A 21,026-nucleotide genomic window follows, 5' to 3' on the forward strand; every position below is an offset into this window, starting at 1 on the left:
AATTTGTCATACCAATATAAACCATTTGTATCTCAATTACTATTACTCTAAAAAATTAACTGGTTCTATAATGTAGTAAAACATATAAATACCCATCATTCCACCAATTCTTAAGAAATTTAATGAAGGTTTGACATAGCTATGACTGAAACCAAATTACATCTCCTAAAGACTCGGGCAAAATGTAATGTGGCAACTGTAAATTATTTGATGCATACCATATATTGATAGATGGTGAGTATATTTTCATACTTAAAATGTCAATATCCAAAAATTGAATCAAGCAAAATGATGAAAGTCTGAGTGAGTTAGAATTAAAGTCATTCTGGTACAAGTTGCACAAACAAGTATTTGTGCCAAAATGGATTTGGTTATATCTTTCTCAGTTCTTAACCATTTTTGATGAACCAAAAACCCAATTAAATGTAATAAACATGGTTACAAGGCTATGTAACACATGTGACCCTTTAACTGGTTGCAACTGATTTAAACCAGTCTTTGAACGGTTTTAAAAGATTTTTGAAATGAGGCAACTGGCAACCGGACCAACCCCAAATTTAATGTACCAGACCTTTAAACACTAGTCAGGTCATTTGACATGTGAGAAGTCACAATCTGTGACAGCACCAGTCATGTTGACAATCTTCTGTGTTCAATAACTCCATGTCCAACTATGATACTACTGACAGTGAAGAGGATGAGAATGATGGCTGTAATTATACTAACACATCAGCTTGTAACTTTGCAGGGGGTCCTAGCCCTTTATACTACGTGGCATCCAATATATTGCACAGCCACCATGTGATGCCATCCTGTCACATTAACTTTTGATCTAATGGGTTTGGTATCGAAATAATGAGTGTTCCCAGACTGCATACATCATGTAATTGTAAATAAATATGTATGAGACATGTATCATGTATATTAGATGAAATTTTTATGAATTAATCCCTAAGGGCATGTGCAATACTTTTGGACATGTGCATTCAATGTGCTTGTATGATATATTACTTGTGCATCAGTATTGTAATGCCAAAAAAATAACTTGCATTCTCTGCTCAAAGCTATGGGCTACACATCCCCCACAAAAGTTGCATAGATTGTTGAGTTACGCAAGGCTGGACGAAGTGATTCTGACATCGCTTGCCAAGTGGGGGTAGATCACACCACTGTCCCCTGTATTTTTGCATGTTGGGAAGAATCCAGGGATTTCTATTATCGAAGACCCAAAATAGGCTGCCCTCAAAAGCTTACCCCCCATGACATCTGCCATGGAGCCTGTATGCTTGCCACAACTGAGGTGGATAATGCAACAGAACTTGCAAAATGGGCATTTCCTGGTGTGTCTCGCCAGACTGTATCCTGAGAGTTGAAGGAGCATGGACTCATTTGTCAAGTCTGTTGGTCTCAGCCCTACATTAGTCCAGCCAACCAAATAAAGTGGTATGCCTGGGCAAAGCAGCATCAGAATTGGACCCCAGGGATGTGAAAGGGGGTCCTAGCCTTTATAACTACAACAAAAGCATCAAGATGACTATTGTCTTTGCTTCTCCTCTGAATCCTCAAAAAAAGCGCAGGGCCAACACCAAGCCAACAGCTGCACAAACATTGATCACTTTCATGAAGATGTTCCCTTGCCTGACTTCTTGTCCAAAGCCTTTGGGGGAATTTGGGTCAGAATACCCCTCTCTGGTCTCAAATGCCTCGCCTTGAAGATCCACTGCATTTTCATCTTCCATCTGCAACTGCTTTGCAGGTCCTCACTCCAAATCGTCATCTGAAGTGCTGCCAAAGTCGTGATCAACATGAGATGTTGGCATCGAGGAAGCTTGTGGAATAGGATTGTTCTGAGGGGCATGTGGCTGATGGCTTCCAGCTGCAGTAAGCTGGGTGTCAATGTCTTCATTGGTATGTTTTCGATATGTCGAGTACACTTTCAACTTCCCTGGCCCATTTGGGCTGCCACAACATCGGGTGCAGTGGCATCGGTACCATTTCTTCCCTTCTTCGTCAACAAAAGTGTCCATGTTGGTGTTGTTTTTCGGATGGGCACAAGGGGGGAAGGAAAAGCAGATGTTAATTATACTGTAAGGTCTAACGTCTAAAACTACATACAGGTCGCAGATTTCGATGACAAAGTGCGATCATTTTCAGTTGCCATTCCAAAAGTGGAATAATTTGCATCTGGTGAGATCTGACCTACATGACGTGACAAGACTTGCACAATATCACACGTTTTCAAAGGACAGGCTTTTCACTGGGGTTTAAGATCAAAAGAATCCACATTGATCAGAACTGTAAGTTCAGAAAGGAGCTTTCAGAAGAAGGAGTGGTCATAGATTGTGGAAAGCTTTGAGGAATACGAAAAGCAGAGGCTATTTTATCACCAAATACAAAGTCAAAGTACTTAGAAAGAAGATCAGGCCTTGAGGTATAGCTTGGGGCAACTAGAGAAGCTGGAAACTTAACAAGTATCTCACTATCAGACAGAGATGCAACTGAATTCCAAGTATTTAAAAAAGCAAGAAGAAGTTCATCAATCAATAGAGCTTTTGACCTCAAGTGAGGAATAGGTATTCTAGCACAGAGCACCTGGAGAGGGAAAGTCAATGATGGTCATCTGAACACAGAAACCAAGTAGAGTTATCTAGAGATACCATGAAGGGCAAATTCACAAGTTCAGTGTGGTAGGTCACAAAGTTTAATGTGGTAAGCCACAAGTTTAACATGGTAAGCCACAAGTTTAACATGGTAGGCCACAAAGTTACCTTGCTTGTCAAGGTCTATTTCCACAGTCATAATTATGTAAGCCAACGTACTGTCCCCCAAGGTCATATATTGTTTTTATTTCAGCCGAAGCGTTAGAGACCGCTCTAGACTGGCTGCCAAACACAACCAAGCAAATCTGTTGTACAGTTGTGGACAAGCAAAGTCATCTAAAAATATTAACTTTTTTTTAAAGCCCCGAAAATAGTTGGAATCGACGCAGATTCACGAGAGCTTTCCAGCCATACCACTTTCATCAAATTCTATCGAGCCGATCCCTCAGAAATCACCAAAATAAGGTTTTTCTGCCTCAAAATATTGGCAGACCCTAAATTTCACCCAAAAATCATGAAAAATAGTGCAATCGACTCCTTTTGATGAAAGGGTTATGATCCCATAAAAATTAGCAACTTTTATTGATTCATTTCGGGTAAATAAATTTGTTGATAGTTGCCAAAAATGGTAATTGATTAGTGATCAACCATATTTAGTCTCCACTTGGACCCCTCCAGGACCTGGGAAAGTCATGTCAAATGCCTGATCCCTGTGCGGACAAAAATTTGACGAAAATACGAATATGCCTGAGGACTGTCCGGACAAAATTTTGGAATTTTTTTGGAAATGCCTGATGTAGATGTGCGGACAAAAGTGGCTCAAATCTAGAAGGCCTGAGCCGATTGCGGACAAAAATTGGGCCAAAATGTTTGGAAATTTATAGATGTTCTACTATGATATGTTTTCTGGCCGCATCCGCTGAGCTTCGTTCTACATAGTGTAGCTAGCGTGTTGTAATTTGTAATTTCGTGCCAAATCCTGATTCGAATTCACTTTGAATTTGCTCTTCTCACTTCGCCTCAGTTTCTTCGGACACTGTCCCACGGACCAGGACCCATCCACAAAAACCATGGATGATGGTACTTACAATGCACACCAACACAAGAAGATCACGACATCTTCAAAGTATTGAATGCTCTTTGCTCAGATAGTGGAAGGCAGTTACTGTATTGCACGGGAAGAAGAAAAAGGGTGTAGAGCATGAAGAGGTGGATGCAGACGGCGAGGCTTACGAGGATAGGTAGATACCCGAGAGCCGAGATTTTAGTTTACATTTAGCCTTCACATACGTCTGGAGTAGCTGCGCAGCGAAATTTTTTGAATCCTGCCTATCAAATGCCTGATCCAATGTGCGGACAAAATTTGTGCAAAAGCGAGGCCTGATCCGCGGTGCGGACAAAATTTGGGAGAATTCGTGCGGACAAAAATGGCCAGATTTCGGGATTTTGGGATCAGGCATTTGACATGACTTTCCCAGGTCCTACCCCTCCAGAGTCCCTGATCTGTGGTCAGTCTTCTTGTTAGAATTTCTGTGACTTTTTGTTAGATGGTACCTATCACTACCGAGAATTTTACCCCACAACCGACGAGATTTGAGTAGATTTGGTCATCAAGGACCCTGAATTGAGGCAAAAATTTGGCAGACCCAGTTTCTTGTGGGAAAAACTTCGAAGGTGTGTTTTTCGACATATTTCAACAAGCTGGCCATGATCCCGAAGTTTGGTGCCATTTTATCAAGCCGTTCCCACACTATCAAATTAGATGACTTTGCTTGTCCGCAACTGTACTGGCCCCCAAGGTGATATATCACTTTTATTTCAGCCGAAACGTTAGAGACCACTCTAGACCACCACCAAACCTAATGGCGCAAATTTGCCATCCCCAGTTGCTGAGAGATTTCTGTGGTACTTACTCAATCTACTGTCTTCAACAAATCTGCTCAAATTCTTCAACTTATACAATACTACTTACTAGTAACAATACTGACCAAAAGATGATAGATGCCTGCTACATAAGTAATGGGTCACACTTTTTTTGTAAGTACAAGCTTCAGACCCATCCACTTTCATTGGCTGCAAGGAGTGAACCGCATAAGCGGTTCAGCAACAAGCAGCCAATAAAAGATCACAAACTTACTCTCATTTTTTATCACCATAGCAGGCTTCAAAGCGCCCACAGGGGCACTACAGTGATTATTTTTTTTTATTCTGCATGAAATACAAGCAAGGTTTTTGTTGACATTGGAACAATGTCCAACTCTAGTTTAACATGGTAAGCCACAAAGTTTAATGTGGTAGGCTACAAGAACTGAGTGTGACGGTGTACAAGCAAAGAGCACAACTTTCAACAAAATGAGCACTGGACAAGAGCAATGGCTGTTGAGTTGCAGGGTCGTCGAACCATGATCTGGCCGAGAGTGGGAACAAAGTGGCAGAAGCCAAAATTTGTGGGAATGCCATCACAGATGTTTAGCAAGGTTCAAAGTTCAGGATTTATCGATCTGACAGAACCCTCCTCTGTTCCAAAGTCGGGTATTAGACCTTGACAAGCAAGGTAAAATATCACTGGGTGAGTTGGTGCTGAGCTCTAGTATTTGAAATATGGTCTGTGACGGCATTGTGGCCTTCTTGTGGCCTTTGTTGGGCCTTTGACCACTTCTGAATTTCTTCTGGCAGGTTCAAGAGGAAACCTGGCAGAATGAGACTAGGCCATGAGTCTGTACCATCGTTGAAAGTTGAAACTAGTGCTACTGACTCAGAAGCATTGTCACTTTGTCAGTTGAATCTTACCTAGCCACATTCTCTGGTTTGAGTATCCAAATAAAAATTCTAGGGTGCTTGATGGTGACCAGACAAGCACTGGACCGCTATGGGGCCGTTTTCGCCACAAGGAATTCTACATTATCACGCTTTTATCAGACTATGACTGCATATACATACGACAAGGATGAGACTGAGATCCTCTCAAACGCCTCTTTGGACCAACTTTGGACGTCAGTGATGGCCTCCTCGCTCCACCGGCAAAAGCATGAATTTATTTATCTATTCTATGGATCCTCTCAAACACCTCCTTCGGCGCGACCATACCAACGTCGTATCGACGCGGTCTCCATTCCACTCCAACCCCACACACCCCGATTCCGAGTCTCTAAGTGGCAATCTATTTTTATCCCATCCTGGAGATGGTACTCTAATATACATACACGTCAATATCTTGATACACAATTGGTTGAATAACAATGTGAGCGGGGGAAATGATTCCGAGTCATATAATGGTATCATGCACTGAAAAGAAAAATTGTTAACTTTCAAATCAAAGTTAAAGAAAGAAAGAGAAACGCACAAGTCAGGAACCGGCACCAAAAAATCTAACACGCGTATCTCCCCGCGCGTAGCCACCACCAACCTCCCAGAAGCAGGACAAAAATCATACAACACCCTGTCCTGCAACCCATACGTATACAACGACTTCGTAACAGCCGAACATTGCTCCCCCTGGCCCCCTTCACTCCCCACTTCACTTCCTTCCTCACTAGCCTCGTCACTCCACACATCATCATAATCCTCCTGCTCCTCCTCCTCCTCCCCCTCCATCCTCATCAAGCTAGTCAAAACCTCCCCACTCAACGCCCACGACTGACTCAACTGCCCATGACAAATCGTCATAGGCGGCAACACAACCCTCGCATTAAACGGCGCCCTCCTCCCCGCACTTGAGCCATTAGCACCTGAATACGCCTTCTCCATATGCATCGCGAACCTAAAAGGCTCTTTCGCGTCGGAGCCCGTCAGACCCAGATGTTCCATCTCGAGTTTGTATAATGACATGGCGAGGTTCCGGCCTACGGGCGTTGCGAGGCCTAGGTATATGTGGTTTAGAGAGGGAGGCCACCAGCCTGCGGGTGCGGCTAGAAGGGGAGGAGGGCAGCGGGGGTTTGGGTTGTTGAACGGGTGGGTTATTTCCGTGGGTGGTTGGGTTTGGATGAGGGTTGCGGCGACGTTGGGGCATGGGGTGGGTGAAGGGCAAGTCGATGAGCAGGGCAAGAAGCAAGGTGAGGAGCAGGGCGAAGGACAGGGGGTGGTTGGGGTGAGGAGGACGGAGATTGCGGTGTGTCGTAGGATGAGGAGGTGGTCTCCGAATATGATTGTCTGTAAATGTATCATTAGGTTGGGATAAAATGAAGAGGGAGGAAAAGACATACGTCATATGCTGGATCTAGGCCTTCCAATTTCCATGTTACGGCGATGTTGGAAGTGAGATTCCACAGGTACATGTGCATCTCCTCATCCAGCAAAACCACGCGATCTCCAGAAATCGCATGTAAATGAAGTGGCGCTTTCAAGCGCAGCCTTCTAATGAATTGAAACTGTGGCTTTGGCACTGCGGGGTGAATCTCAGATACCGAGATGGTCATTGATCTACAAAGTCGTCAGCATCTGCTGCACCACCACATAATCAAAAAGAACATACCCATTTGCCACAATGACGCGTAGCCCACTACATTCTGGTGCAGGCACTACGCCCAAAATCGACAACTTACTCCCATCTTCAGAAGCATGTTTCGCAATCGGCATTGTCGTCGTCATCTTCCGAGGTCCCTCCGTATTCAGACCTAAATCCCACAACGACAACCCGCCATGTTCCGTCAAGAGGAACCTCCCCCCAGGGACAAGGACGATCTCCGAACAATCGTCTTCATCCTCATCCACGAGTGCCCCTCCATAGGGATCAAACACGCGCGTGCGCGCGGGGGAGAGGGTGTTGGCGGGCGAAGAGTCCATGAGCGCGGAGAAGCGCCATGGGGAGAGTGCGGCTGATTCGAGGTGTCGTGCTGACATGGCGTCGATGGGGAAGGTGGGGGCGAAGAGACGGTGTGTGTGGCATGTGCGATGGAGGGCGGATCGCCAGACGGTGCGGGAGTGGGATGCGGTGTAGAGCGCTCTGCATGTCTGTTGGGGATGAGATGTGAGATCGTGGATGTAGATAGAGATAAGAGAGGAGACGTACTTTTCGAAGAGAGATGATATCGATTGGGTCGATTGAGGTTTGGATGAGGTAGGTGAGGAGGTCGGATGGGAGGTCTTGTAAGAACATTTTTTTCTTTTCCTTGCCTTGGTCAAGTCGATAGCGGTATTTGAGAGCAACAAACAGCAAAGAGTACTGCATTATATACTCAAGAGATGACAGCCTCAGAATGACAAGGACCCTTCATGTTTTGATGACGGTGATTGCTGCTGCGTGGTGTAATTGGGAAACGGTAATGTACGGCGTCAACACCGTCACCTCGAGTTCCTAGGAATGTCAGTATCCCTCCCAGTCGTCCTGAGTCCAGATGTGATTAACTGGGATGGCAAGATTCCATTGCCCTTCTAACTCCGCCGCACAGCAGCCGCTGCGGGACGGTACCGCCTCGATACGGATAGAGATAGAGTGGGCTCTGGGTGGGGTACACCTAATATGGAGATGAAGCAAAAAAAAAAGCATGGAAAGATCAGCACACCAAAAAAAAAAAATCTCTGGAAGGATCACGGATTCGACGTACGACAATGCACCGTGCTGCCTCCGCTGAGCCTTCCAATTCCAAGTTCCTGCAGGCTTGCTTGCTCCATTCAATAATAATCACGAGTTGCGTGGCTCGTTCCTTGCCTTCAGCAGCACCATCCATAAACGGATATATCTGAGCTTTGAGAGCGTGTCGAAGAACAGAGCTAGTAGGGCGCGCCTTCGAATGCTTAGGGTGTTCTTAAATTTGTCCTGCTTGGCGGTAGGTCGATGTAATCAGTGTCCATCCTACGATGATATCATCTGCCTTCACGCAAACAAGACTCAGTTGAAGACAAGACGAGTGGGGGAATTGAAAATTCAGCTGCTTTTGGCGACTCGAAATTCAAACAATTTCGTCATACGTCGAGTCACCAAAAACATTCAAAGACTGGCGGCGATTGGCGGCCTGTAGTAGACAACAACAACACTCAGTGCAGTTTGAATTGCGTGAAGATGTGACGTGTCGAAAAAAGTAGTAAGTACTATCTGATAACACCCGAAGTTGCGGGTGCATGGCAAACGCATTGCGCAAGTTCAACAACGTTAACGTTAACTTTGATATCGATGATATCGATGTAGATGTAGAGAGATGTAAGTAGATGTACATTGTATACTACTAGTAGATTGTCAGAGGACAGAACGTTATTCAACGAACAGCCATTGACACAATTGCATGTTGCAAAAACGTTGTCGCGGGTACGGATATGAAAAGGGCCTGCAGGGTGCTTCAAGTTGAATTCGCGGAAGTAGTACTTGCGAAGAATTGAATTGAATCGTCCACGACACTGCATTGAATTTGGCGGCACTTTGTATGTACGCATCGACGATATCGATATCTCCATACCACGCGTAAGTAGAAAGCATCAAATGATTGTAGATAGATAGAGATAGATAAAACCATAAGTCAAATAACCCAAAAGGATCCAGAAAAATTAAGAAGACCATTGAAAGTCTGCGATGTAGGTGCGTAAGTAATCAAGTAAGTATGCAAGTACAGCATCGTAAGTATAAAGTTTGCAAAGGTTGCAATTGTGCAAAGTGAAAAAAAGAGCGTGACGAAGGTCGTGAGTTGCGAATGAGAGTGCAAAAGAGTGGCCCAGGAAAAAGAGTCCGATAAGAATCGTGGTGCGCGTGAGGAATGCCAGTGGGGCGAGGGGGTACGGAAAAGAAGGAGGGAGGAAGGGAAGGAGGGGTGGGGTGCACGAGGTGGTGAAGATAATGTACAAGCTTGAAGTACACCGATACCAATCAATGTCCGAACGCGAAACGCGCTACTGATGTCCGTAATACCACTGCTGCTGCCGTTGCTGGTGGTGTTGATGACCCTCCACCGTGCTCACCGACTCATTCCCATCCTCATGAGTATACGCTGGCGGCGGAGGCACCAAATCCACACTACCCACATCAAACTCCCCCCTCCCCACTCCCTTCCTCGCCATAGCTTTCACTTCCATCTCTTTCTTCGACACGTTCGTCCGTGAACTCCAAGGTAAGAATGAAGTGGAGGAAGAGGGAGAAGGTATATCCGCCCGAGAACCCCAAGGCAGATACGACGTTGATGAAGAAGGGGAAGGTAGGACGTCGATGTCTGATACGCCGGAAGGCGTGAAGGGTGTTCTGGAGTCTGTGAAGTGCCATGCGCCGTCTGGGCGTCGAACGGCGATACGCATGTCGGAGCCTGGTGTGTGTTCTGTTGGATGGGTGGGGGGTTGGTTAGTAAGAGTCAAGAGTCAAGAGAGGGGCTGGAGGAAAAGGTGGAGAGGGGAATCAAAAAAGAAGGAAGGAAGACAGGAATGGGCGGGAGAACAATGAAAGTCGAAGGGAGATGAACAAAGAAGAAAAACAAACGCACGAAACCTCGGAACCACCCCCCCAGGACGCGTACTCTCCGAAGCAAACGGCGATATCTTCGAAGCAAGATGACTCCCATCCGCCGGAGAGCCATGATACGGCCCATAGCTGCCTCCACCCGCGCCCGTCGAGTTTGCCTGTTGACGGCGCTTAAGCCGTAGTGTTAGGTAGATGATGTACCCTATTAGAAGGAAGGCTGCGATGGAGAGGATGGTTATGGTTATTAGAGTTCGGGAGTCACTTTTTGGTGAGGCGTCGTATGGTTTGGAGGAGGAGGAGGAGGAAGCAGAGGCGGAGGTGGTGGAGGATGGGGAGGAGGAGGGGGACATGGGTGCCTGTTCTACCTGGACATTCATAATTAGCAAAAATACAAAGCCGACTGAACTAGGGGAAGTACGCACCAAGTTTATGTAAAGAATGTCAGAGCGAATGATCCACTAAGTAGCCTGAACGAAACGAGCGGCGTTCAAGGACTTCAAGTTGGTTGGCTGTGGTCGTAGTGGTCAACCGTCACAGTTGAAAGAGATTGACCGGAAAGGAATTCCTTCTCAGACCCTGCATGACAAGTTCACATGGAAAGGTAAATCAACATACCGGCATTGCAGACTCACCTTGTCCCTCGTGAATGAAACTAAAGAAAGAGGAGCTTGTCGTCGAACGTGCCACCGTGATGATGGATGTGGTTCAACTTCAAACCCAGAAACAAATTTCAAACGAGGGCAAGTTGATCATGCGCTCTTGTCCTCTATTCAACTCCTTCAACTACGCCCACAACGACTAAATACATATACGTCTGCAGGTGGGTCCACGAATTGAATACTTTGACTTTATTCGACTTTGGGTTAAGTACTACATATAGAGGACCAGACCATCTAGGGAAGACCAAAGATTGGAGGAACAATTCATACGCCCACCCCGACGTGAGCTACGAATCGCAGATGTTGACACCGAGGCACAACCTCGGGCTACTCCACCGACACCTTCATCATCCCTGTCAGTCATTTCGACCCATGTCCTCCCGCTCCCTGAATAGCGCTAACCGTCAGACCTTCAGACCTTCAGGCCTCAGGTCCAATAGGTTTGCGGTCTTCCCTCCCGCGGCGTAAGTGACGAGGACCAATTCCGCGGGACTTCGATCCACCACCACCAATGCTTCCTGGGGGGGGGGGGGGAGTCTAGATGCTATTTGTCGTAATTGCTTGACAGAGATGACGAGGCCCGCCATTCCGCCTCCCTTGACCTCCTCGAGGCTCATGAAAGCTGCGCCTCTTTTACACCGTGTTTCCCCAACTACTATTCAGCCCCAGCCACGAGGTGTGGTCTATTCCACTCTTCGTGGTCGAGATCCTCTTTTGCGCCGTGTTCATGATGATGACTATTTTTGTCTGAACCTGGTATTGGCGAGATAGACTGGGAGACGGCGGCTCAGCGTGCTGGACCTCGTCGGAACAGGCTTCCGTTGTGTCGAAGATCTCTTTGCCGGCAAGATGGGATGGATGTGTCGAGAGAAATGACGAGTCCTGCTATTTGGCATTCCATATGCTGGGTCCACGTTAGATGGTGTGTTACTTGTTTTGGAAGGACGATCATGAGGCAGCTGTAGACGATAAATTCAATATACGATATGCAATGAATTATGACATTATTACAAGACAGTCTGATCTAATCTAATACCAAAAACAACCTCAAGACTCGGAACCCATCTCCAACCCAACTCAAACCCCAATCCTAAACAACTCCTCACTCGCAATCCTCAACCTCTCAAGCTTCTTCCCCAACTCCGCCCTCCTATGCGCAACCCCCGAGCTCTCCTGAGCAAGCTCCTTCGAGATACGCGTCCCATCCTCCGAATTCACGCCCAAGCTCGTATACAGCGTGCTCAACAACCCACGCTCAACACCACGCACGAGCTCATGGTCAATCGCCAGTGGGACGTTGTCCACGAACCGTTTGTATGCCACTAAAAAAAGCAAGGAGTAATGATTAATGAGCACCGAGGAGAAGAACGAATACGGATATACGAACCCTGGAAATAAGCCCTGACATCCGCCATAATCACCAACGCAGGCTCCATCTTATCAGGCGGCAAGAGCTTCGGTATATCCTCCGGCTTCACACCCACCACCCCAAGCTCCGCCAACCCCGCCAGAACTTTCGCCATCCCCGTTTGCGCCGGTGGTGCAAAGGAAGATTGGAGTGGTGGGAAGGGGTCGGCTGTTGCTGCTGCTGGCGCTGCGAAGCTGAACCCGTTTCCGGGCGTTGACGAAAAAGAAAACGAGTTCGAGTTCGAGTTGGAGGAAGAAGTGTTGTTGTACGCCTGAATAGCCTTCATCAACGCGGACTGTTCGTCCCTCTCCCGAGCCCCTTTGTAGTACGACAAGAACTTGGCCTTGTAATCCGCCAAATAATGGTTGTTCAGCGAAAAGGGCTTGTCTTCGAGTTCGAGGAGCCAGTCGACTTTGTCTTCTGTGCGCTGGAGGCAGTCGTTTATGTGTTTTTGGATGATTGCTCTAGTAGGGATAGGTTTCAAGGAAAGTTCCAGACAGGCAAGGGAAACTAAACTGACTTGACGCGCTGCTCCAACGCCCCCTGCCCAAACTCTCCAAAATGGGCCTTAACAAGCTTCTTACAATGTTCCATAATCGTCGCATGAATAGTCTTGCACAGAATAATAGCAGGCTCGCGCCATTCCTTGATAATACTGTTGATAAAGGAAGATTGCACGACAAAGGGGTAGTTGCCCGGTAACTCTCTCGTGCGTGCTGTGGTAAAAGCGAATGAGTAAAATAAGGGAAGAAAAGGTGAAGGAAGGAAGACTAACCGATGCGCACGCTCATAAACCTCATCAATATAAATAGCATCATGACCAACCACATCCCCATGCTTCCTCTTCCGTCCCTCCCCAGTCCCCTCCGTTGTCTGTACCATTTGCTCCCCATCATCCTCATCCTCATCCTCTTCAACATCCCCCTCCCCCTCCTCAAAACTCAAAAACGCAGCAGGCTTCAACCCCCTCTCCCCCCTAAATTTCCTCTCAAAAGGTCTAAACCTCGGCGCAGTCCCCCTAACAGCCCTCCTAAACCTCTCCTGCGCAGGTCGGATAGCCTGCAACAACCCATCCTCATCGGGCACACCTTCCACATGCCTCGAAACGTCCGTCATAAATTCATGCAGGAGGGAAAGAATCTCATTGCGTGGGTCCGAGGAGGGCGCTTTGGGTAGGAGGGAGAGCGAGGATTGGGCTTTGTGAATGGATTTTTCGAGTTCGTCTTGGATTTTTGGGAGTCTGCGTACGCACCATCATCAGCCTTCACTCCAAAAAAGAAAGAAAAGGAAAGGAAGTGAAGGAAGAAGAAGACAAACCTCTTAGCAATCAAATCACTCAAAAGCGAACTCAACCTCTCCACCAAATTCCCCGTCCTCAAATACCGTTGATAAACACTATCAAGCCCACACCAAGGCTCCGTCATACTGAAAAAATCATCTTCCCTTTTCCGTGCGTCGCTCCAGGTAATGTGGTGTTTCAAGTCGTTGGAAGAAGGTTGTTTGACGCAGTACCAGTTGTTTTCGAGGGTTTCTTTTTCGTTACGGATGAAGGGGAGCCAATTGGATTCTTCGCCTAGTGGAATGCGGTCGGGTTTGGTTAGGACGCCGATGGTACGACGGCCTTCTGGGTCGTATTGCTTTGCGAGCCGGTGGGCACCTTGATTCTCAAAGTCGGCTTGTGCACAACGTCAGTATAAAGAAAAGAAAGAGCGAAGGGAGCATACTTTCACAAGCAACCGTTAAAAGAATAATACAGCTTGGTTTCTTGATGTACGACGTGACGAGGCTCTCCACGAGAGAAATATCATTCGCATGTCCGTGTGTGCTACTCACACTCGCAATCAACCCTACAAAATCAAAGAATGAGTTACCAAAATTCAAAAGGAAGCCGAGAAACTCACCGGGTAAATCGCAAAACGACAAATCCGCAACATCCGGCCCACTAATCTGCAACGAAACACAATTCATCGAAAAGCTCAACTCTTCCCCTTTACCCTTCCCCTCTCCCTCTTCCTCCTCGTCTCCCTCCAACAAAAAAGTCTTGCGTGATTTCTTAGGATTCAAAATCGCGCGTTGAGCACGCCGAATGCGGCCCTCTACTTCCGCTTTATCATATATCGTAGAACCGAAAACTTCGTTACGGGCTTGACCGAGCGGTTGGCCTTTGTTGTCGGTTATGAAGCGGAGGGAGACGGTGCATTGCCAGGGTGTTGAGGCGCGGGAGAGTCGACATTCGGTTGGGCAGCTAGGGGCGAGTTTTGGTTAACGACGGAGAAAGGAGGAGGAGGAAGGAAAGGGAAGACGTACCGGGTGCAGGTGCCAGCTGCGCGTGGGAGGGTTATACCTGAGATGGACTCGATTAGAGAGGATTTCCCCGCACTTTGGGAACCTATGACGGCTATTTGCGGAAGGTCGATGTCAACTTGCACACTGTCATGACATGAGTTAGTGAGCCACTGCGGTGAAAAAGGGAAAAGTAGAAAGAGGCGTACCCGGTACTATGCAACCTATTGACTAAGTCCAACATCTGTCGTCTACCTTGGGACAGCTGTGCGTTTGAAAGACCAACACTGTCGTTTTGAGCAGAGGTGCCGCCATTCACGGCTGGTTTATTCGGCGTGCTGTTGCCATTCGCGGGTGGTTTGATCGCTGACGCGCCGTTCTGCTGAGAGGGCGTTGCTGGCGCCCCATTTACGTTCGCAGGTCGCGTCTTCTGCGTCTGCGGTGGAACCGCCTGTCCAGACACTCGTGCTGGCAGGCTTTTGACAGTTCGCGCAGCGGCAGCTGGTGTGGATTGTGCCACTGACGCGCTTTTCTTGGCGACTGGAGCGGGTTGAGGGACGTCCTCGGTTTCGGAAGAACTCGCGTCGGATTCTTGCATTCTTGAGGATTCGGCATTGCAGTCGTCGGTGTCGGAAGAGCTCGCGTCGTTTTCGGGCATTTTTGAAGTGGGAATTGAAAGATGAAAGCGAGTTGTACCTAGGGACGTTCTTTTTATCCTTTGATGTTTTTGTGTGTGATTCAAACGATACCTTTGTGGGAGGCGAAACGACGAGAGGTGACAGGAGAGGCTAGTCAAAGGCGGGTGAAACAAAGAGCGAAAAAATGGAGAGCTCGCCAGCAAAACTTATATTATTGGATCGGTGAATTGAATGGACACCGTTTGCCACTCGATTCGGACTGACATTAGGGTTTACTTACAGCATAAGTACTTACAAGTAGAAATCCTGTTATACACCAGTTCAATGCCTTCAAATTCATTATCGAGGAAGGTGTCGACAGCCTAGAAAACGGGTTCCCCGCCCTTCGGTAGCAATGACAGCAAATAAAGCATTCTTTGCAAGTCTTCAACTTCGCGCAATGATTGGGAGCGTTCCCACAGCTCCTCGGCATGCTTGCAGATAAGAAGGCCTCTACATTCGCTGATCAATCCCTCTCGCGTTTGTGGATTGAGATACGCAACAACTCGATCCTCTTCCTCTTGCAGGCGCTCTTCCACTTTTTTTAGGTAATCTGATAGACGGTTGGCTCCCAAGAACAATTCAGATTCTCGTTCGTAGAATCTCTGAGTCGCATCGAGGAAGGGCACTTCAAATTGCTCTTTGTAGACGTCGAGGCATGGCTTGTTGAGGTTGCTGTTGTCTAGACCAAGTGAAATGAAGGAGTCGAGGACCTTTTTCACCAGGCCTTGGTCGATGGTGGCTCCGTTTCTCTCCGCCTCAATCAGTTTGAGGAGAGCACTCGTTAAGTTCGTCTTCTTATTATGTTGGAAGGGGAGGAATACATTGTCTTTCCACTGAACCATAGCAAGCTTAAGGGATCACCGGGTCATCGAGTTGAAAATATTGTCATTCGAAGTAATGCTCACAGTAAACACCGGATACACTCCCCTTTGTCCCTTGCACCTCGCTTGATTCACATAGAAACGATTCAAATAGGAAAAAACCCGACCGACACAGCTCGCGCCGTCGACATACCGGTCCCATTCCTCGGCGTAATACCGCAGAAGAGCCTGGTCACGCAGCTTATCTGCTTTCTGTACAAGTTATACTGAGTCAGTAAATGGGGCTTCGTAAAGAGTAAAACACTAACATCCAAGATGCACGCCGAGTGGCATGTAAAGTAACGGACTAGCAGTAGATACGGAGCAACTACCTTCTTCTTAACGTCCAAGGGTCTCAGGCTCTCTGTGAGTTGGTCAGCACATGCATCTCAAGTACAATCTAACTAGCGACTAACTGGCCCAGTCAGGCCTCCCTGTAAATCATTCAGCGCATGGATATCAAGAACACAACAAGTAGCCACCCACCTTTGTTGCCTTCATTCCCGTCGGATTCTGGTGGGCCCCTATCATTCTTGAGACCACCGGACGTCGTTGTGTAGTTATACAACGTGGTACACAACGATGAATACTATCATATCACAGTTATCAGCTGATCTTTACAAGTAATGAGTAGATTACCCTGTAAGGGGAGATATCGGCTCGTCCCTTCGTCATAATTTGATCTACACCTTCTTCGAGGAAATCCAACATTGTGACAAATTTCGCTGTTTCTGAGGGCATACGGGGGTCATTGGCGGCGGCCATGATGGTGGTGTATGGGACAATCTGTTATCAGATCACGCAAATAAAGCTGAGCGCTTGATGTGTTCTAGAGAATCCAGTGGTGCGAATTAGAGTCACCAGGTGACGTGCCAGAATGATCGATCATAAAGCCTATACGAACCAGCGTCTAATGAGAAGCAAAATGGGACGTGAAAGGAGCATCACTTACACAGTTACACGATAGCAATGTTTGTTAGGTATGCGTATGTTCCTCCAGATATGAGGAAATGGCACAGCAGAGGAAACATTCTTTGTAGGTCTTCGTCTCTGCGCAATGATTGGGAGATTTCCCACATCTCGTCAGAATGCTCGCAGGTAAGAAGGCCTCTACATTTGCCGATCAACGCCCCTCGCGTCTGTGGATTGAGATATGCATCAACTCGATCCTCAGCGTCGGCATCTAGCACCAGAAGGTTTGAGTACGTACTTCAAGGACATGATAGCAACTCACCCCCGCTTATTGCTCCAGTGGATCCTGATGAGCCTTCCTGTGGCATCTCGCAAATCCTGCAGTAGTTGACCACCAGTAACATGAGCTACCACGTCTTGGTGAGTAGAGTGTTGAGCGTATAGTGATGAGTGGATTACCCTCCAATAGGAACCATCGGCGGTCCTGCCAGTCGTCATCGTGTGATCGAATCCTTCTTTCAAGAACTTAAAAGCCCATAGCGAGGTCCGCAGAGGCTGGAGGCATTGCGAAATAATAGTTGGCAGCGGCCATGACGTGGTCGTCTTATAATCGAAACCAGGTCGGCTAACCCGGGCTGTGCTCATGTGAGCCTACTGTCGAAGGACATTATGATCGAGGTGCAGTTAAGAGGCGATAATCAAGGTCTCGCAGCAGAGGTGTGTGTTTGAGAAGCTGGAGAAGGTGCGAATCAGTTGGAAGTTACTTCATAGTCATTACTGCACTGGCTGTTTTGTGCACATCATCCTCTTGAGCTGCTTTAAGTCCCCCTCCAAGGTTAGAGGTGTTGAGGTTGATCAAAAAAGAGTGGCTTTCACCAAGTTTTCACCGTGGAAAAATAAAATGCACTTCTTTGGAAGTTCTACATGCAACCACCTTGGGCGTAGGAGTCTGCTCACTGTCAAGCCCACATATCCATAGCCGCTCATGCAAGATAAATGGTCATTGACTGTCTCGTCCTGGGTTGGTCCTGGGCGCCGATGGTGTGGCATTTACACGCCGAAATGTTCCTGGGCCTTGAACGAGTTTTGGACCCTCTCAATCTCAGTCAATCTCTCACAACTCACAATCTGACGATTTGAAATTCGCGTTTATCGAAAAACTGGCACCCCCATCGCGTCTGGAACCCTCAATTGTACAAGTGTTTGTTCTGGCAGTTTGAGTAAAATTTGGCGCTCACTCTTACCGCCAACGTCCACGATGGTATTTACTGACTTTTTGTTCTTGCCATAGCTAAGACTAGACTCAATGTTGTTGCTGAGTCATTCGTATGGTCTTCTTCGAGGCTCAGCTCAATCGTAAGCCGAGACCAACATGATGGTACGTCATACTGTGTTTTCAATCATTCGCAGCCCATGACTCTGTGTGCAGACATAGGTATCCTCTGCCGCATCCTTCATGTGCATCTTCCTGTCTCCAAATAGCCCAAATAAAGATCACCTGCCCATCCTTCCAAACCAATGTGCGATGTGGTCTGCCGCTCTGGACCAGTCTGGATCCTTACAATGCGGCTTATATGCTGAGCTCTTAACTCCGTTCCCTTGTACCCCTGCACCAATCCCCCTCGATGCTCCTTCAAAAGATCAGCTGTTGCACCCATCCTTCCAGACCAATGTGCGATGTGGTCTGCCGCTCCGGACCAGTCTTAATCCTTTCAATCGGCCTATACTTATGCTTGGCTCTGACTAACTCCCTCGTACAAACATGACCTCTGCGCCAATTCCCTTCGACGCGACCTCTCCTTCAGAAGATCAGCTGTTGCACCTGCCCATCCTTCCAGACCAATGTGCGATGTGGTCTGCCACTCTGGATCAGTCTGGATCCTTTCAATGCGACTTATATGCTGAGCTCTGACCAACTCCGTTCCCTCGTACAAACATGACTTCTGCGCCAATTCCCCTCGATACGATCTCTTCTTCAGAACAAATGCCGATGACAACCCCCATGTCACTAGTAGGCCCTCCAATGACGGATGTACAAGATACAGCGGGTCCCTCACAAACTGAGCACAAGGCCAGCCGTTTGAGAGGGGGTTGTATGGACTCCGCAACCTGGGATGAGATGGGCTGCTGCGAGAAATTCCTGTGGTGCCAGTTCTGCTCGCCGTTCTATTTGATATACTATATTTTGTATGCGATTTTCTTTTTCACTGAGCCCAGTCTCTAATCGGGTGGCTTGGTGATCTAGCGTCATCGCCTGCAAAAGCTGCGATGAGACAAGCGCCGAAAGGGAAGCCAAAGAGGAGGAGGAACGACAGCGAAGGTCGCATGCAGGGCACTGTGAACCGTGGACACGCTAGCACTGTGGGCGATGGAGATTAGTGTTGCGTATAAAACTCCGCCTGGTGTATAAAATACTGTAATGCCCGTTGAATGCTCTACGCCTGTTTGTACTAGTAGCCCTTTTGCATTTGTCTGGCTTCCGCTTTGTCATCGTGAAAGGTGGGCTGCGCTGCCCACGCAAGGGGCTGCGTGGAGCGAACCACTGTGCAACCTCTCAACTTGCGTCTTCCTCCACCCGCATAGCTTCTTTAACCGGTGTACTTATCCTGCCTGCTTCGGAGTCAACAATCACATTTGCAGGCATCTGGTCATTTCTAGTCTCAAACTTCCTTGACGTTTTGCCTTTTGATTGCCTGTTACTTATCTTCATTCCTCCTGTTATGCACTTTGATCACCTCTATGAATAGTTTCCAACCGGATCTGGATTTACTAGTGAGCGCCAGGATCTCCGGCAGCGACGGTTTTGTCGCAGGAGGGAAGAAGCGGAGGAAGCCGAAGTAACCACCAACGATCGCTTTTGAACTTAGTATCTGGCGTCAATGCAGCTACGACGGAGATTTGGATAGAGTAAGTCAAAGACCGGCGGTATGTCATACGAAGGTTTGGATTTCTTTTCTTTTGTATCATTTTCAATGCTGATGCCGCATAGGATAGAATGGCCTCCCTCTTCGTGCCCTTGACCTCAGGCGTCGTCACTAGAAGTTATAGTACCCGAAGCCTCAGGTCCCCCATTTTGCACGCCGACGGTTAATCTGATGAAATGTATGGCATCGTACCCTTCAATACAAGAGAGGCTAAACGTACAAGGTCCCCTGTTTGATATTGGGGTTTCACAGATGCACAGCTAGACGATGAAGGCGACCACCATGCTATCATGCAGGTGAGCCTTTCCCCCCCCCCCGCAACTTGACTTCTCAAGGCCAGCTAGATCCGACTCATGATCAATACCAACTAGCCATGCTTGTATTTGTCTTGATACTTAACGAGTCTCCGCGGTGAGTCCCCAGCTGATACTCGCACCTCAAGGTTGTCCCTTGCCTTCCCCGCTAGGCAATGAGTCACGACGCATTGACGATCATCGCGGCACGAGCTTGATTTTCTTCCTCTCCTCTACTTCTGCATCCAGGAACATTTTTCTCTCCATACTAAAATTAGATGCGCCATAATCAGAGCCAACTCAAGGCCTAAACGACGCATAAGTGGCTCATGACGCGTAATTCCTGTGCTCGTCACCGTATGGTTGCGGTGCAGATCTGGTTCAAACTGGTCTCGTGCCGCGGGGTAGAAGACTAAGATAGGTCATGGGGGTTGGTATCAATAGGCTCAAGGCTTCTATGATTATTGCGGTATTTTTTTGGAGGGAATCGCCCGTTATCTGATAAGATATAGATAGAGTTGATGATGTCAGTGCCGTAAGGTGACAGTTGTTCCTGTCCGATTCGGTGGCAGTTTGAGTAAAATTTAGCGCTCACTCTTACCGCCAACGTCCACGATGGTATTCACTGACTCTTGTTTCCAGCTTATATCATAACGCGATGTCTTCGAGTTACTGGGCGAGAACGCACTAATTTCAGTTATGCAGCACGTCGGGTCTTGTGACCGACGGAACTGAACGCGTGTGGCATGCGGTACATCGTCATGCCCCCAATCCCTTAGTTTCACCGCCATTTCCCTGCACACACCGGCTGCCTCTTCGTCGAGCTCGCATGTCATTTGTTAGCTTTAGGCAACCCACCTTCGAAGAATCTGAAGAGCTATAAATCGATATCAGCTGGGGAAACAATGCCGCTCCTAACCTACCACAGCGCCTTGCCGCTGGATCTCTGGGATATAGTCCAATCTTTTATTGATGCGATGTGCGGATTATTGTGGTATCTTACCGCCTTTCTCGCCTCCAGCATTTATCTCC

The 21,026-nt window shown here is 47.6% G+C and overlaps 7 protein-coding genes across 7 annotated transcripts; 2 read left to right on the forward strand and 5 right to left on the reverse strand.

The window, feature by feature from the left end:
- Positions 1 to 5,162: 5,162 nt before the first annotated feature.
- LACBIDRAFT_327706 (uncharacterized protein) lies at positions 5,163 to 7,695 on the reverse strand (the record flags this gene model as incomplete). Its single annotated transcript, XM_001881671.1, has 9 exons — positions 5,163 to 5,347; positions 5,391 to 5,467; positions 5,541 to 5,612; positions 5,734 to 5,790; positions 5,944 to 6,749; positions 6,803 to 7,019; positions 7,072 to 7,117; positions 7,142 to 7,550; positions 7,609 to 7,695. 9 exons carry the CDS (start codon positions 7,693 to 7,695, stop codon positions 5,163 to 5,165), a joined length of 1,956 nt encoding a protein of 651 aa, XP_001881706.1.
- Positions 7,696 to 8,627: 932 nt separating this feature from the next.
- On the reverse strand, positions 8,628 to 10,325 carry LACBIDRAFT_327707 (uncharacterized protein; the record flags this gene model as incomplete). Its single annotated transcript, XM_001881672.1, has 3 exons — positions 8,628 to 8,930; positions 9,486 to 9,835; positions 9,998 to 10,325. 3 exons carry the CDS (start codon positions 10,323 to 10,325, stop codon positions 8,628 to 8,630), a joined length of 981 nt encoding a protein of 326 aa, XP_001881707.1.
- A 1,386-nt stretch (positions 10,326 to 11,711) lies between these two features.
- On the reverse strand, positions 11,712 to 14,983 carry LACBIDRAFT_298267 (uncharacterized protein; the record flags this gene model as incomplete). The annotated part of the gene is made up of 9 exons (XM_001881673.1): positions 11,712 to 11,956; positions 12,022 to 12,506; positions 12,563 to 12,748; positions 12,818 to 13,282; positions 13,360 to 13,717; positions 13,767 to 13,889; positions 13,944 to 14,287; positions 14,350 to 14,472; positions 14,535 to 14,983. 9 exons carry the CDS (start codon positions 14,981 to 14,983, stop codon positions 11,712 to 11,714), a joined length of 2,778 nt encoding a protein of 925 aa, XP_001881708.1.
- A 342-nt stretch (positions 14,984 to 15,325) lies between these two features.
- Positions 15,326 to 16,630, reverse strand: LACBIDRAFT_298268 (uncharacterized protein; the record flags this gene model as incomplete). Its single annotated transcript, XM_001881674.1, has 6 exons — positions 15,326 to 15,853; positions 15,911 to 16,078; positions 16,135 to 16,229; positions 16,282 to 16,299; positions 16,352 to 16,454; positions 16,505 to 16,630. The coding sequence occupies 6 exons, from the start codon at positions 16,628 to 16,630 to the stop codon at positions 15,326 to 15,328; spliced, it is 1,038 nt and encodes a 345-aa protein (XP_001881709.1).
- A 191-nt stretch (positions 16,631 to 16,821) lies between these two features.
- Positions 16,822 to 17,181, reverse strand: LACBIDRAFT_298269 (uncharacterized protein; the record flags this gene model as incomplete). The annotated part of the gene is made up of 2 exons (XM_001881675.1): positions 16,822 to 17,048; positions 17,100 to 17,181. The coding sequence occupies 2 exons, from the start codon at positions 17,179 to 17,181 to the stop codon at positions 16,822 to 16,824; spliced, it is 309 nt and encodes a 102-aa protein (XP_001881710.1).
- A 1,052-nt stretch (positions 17,182 to 18,233) lies between these two features.
- Positions 18,234 to 18,524, forward strand: LACBIDRAFT_298270 (uncharacterized protein; the record flags this gene model as incomplete). The annotated part of the gene is made up of 1 exon (XM_001881507.1): positions 18,234 to 18,524. The coding sequence occupies one exon, from the start codon at positions 18,234 to 18,236 to the stop codon at positions 18,522 to 18,524; it is 291 nt and encodes a 96-aa protein (XP_001881542.1).
- A 189-nt stretch (positions 18,525 to 18,713) lies between these two features.
- On the forward strand, positions 18,714 to 19,134 carry LACBIDRAFT_298271 (uncharacterized protein; the record flags this gene model as incomplete). Its single annotated transcript, XM_001881508.1, has 2 exons — positions 18,714 to 18,964; positions 19,023 to 19,134. The coding sequence occupies 2 exons, from the start codon at positions 18,714 to 18,716 to the stop codon at positions 19,132 to 19,134; spliced, it is 363 nt and encodes a 120-aa protein (XP_001881543.1).
- Between the last annotated feature and the right edge of the window lie 1,892 nt (positions 19,135 to 21,026).

The sequence above is a fragment of the Laccaria bicolor genome, genomic scaffold (genome assembly GCF_000143565.1).
Source record: "Laccaria bicolor S238N-H82 LACBIscaffold_13 genomic scaffold, whole genome shotgun sequence".
NCBI lineage: Eukaryota > Fungi > Basidiomycota > Agaricomycetes > Agaricales > Hydnangiaceae > Laccaria > Laccaria bicolor.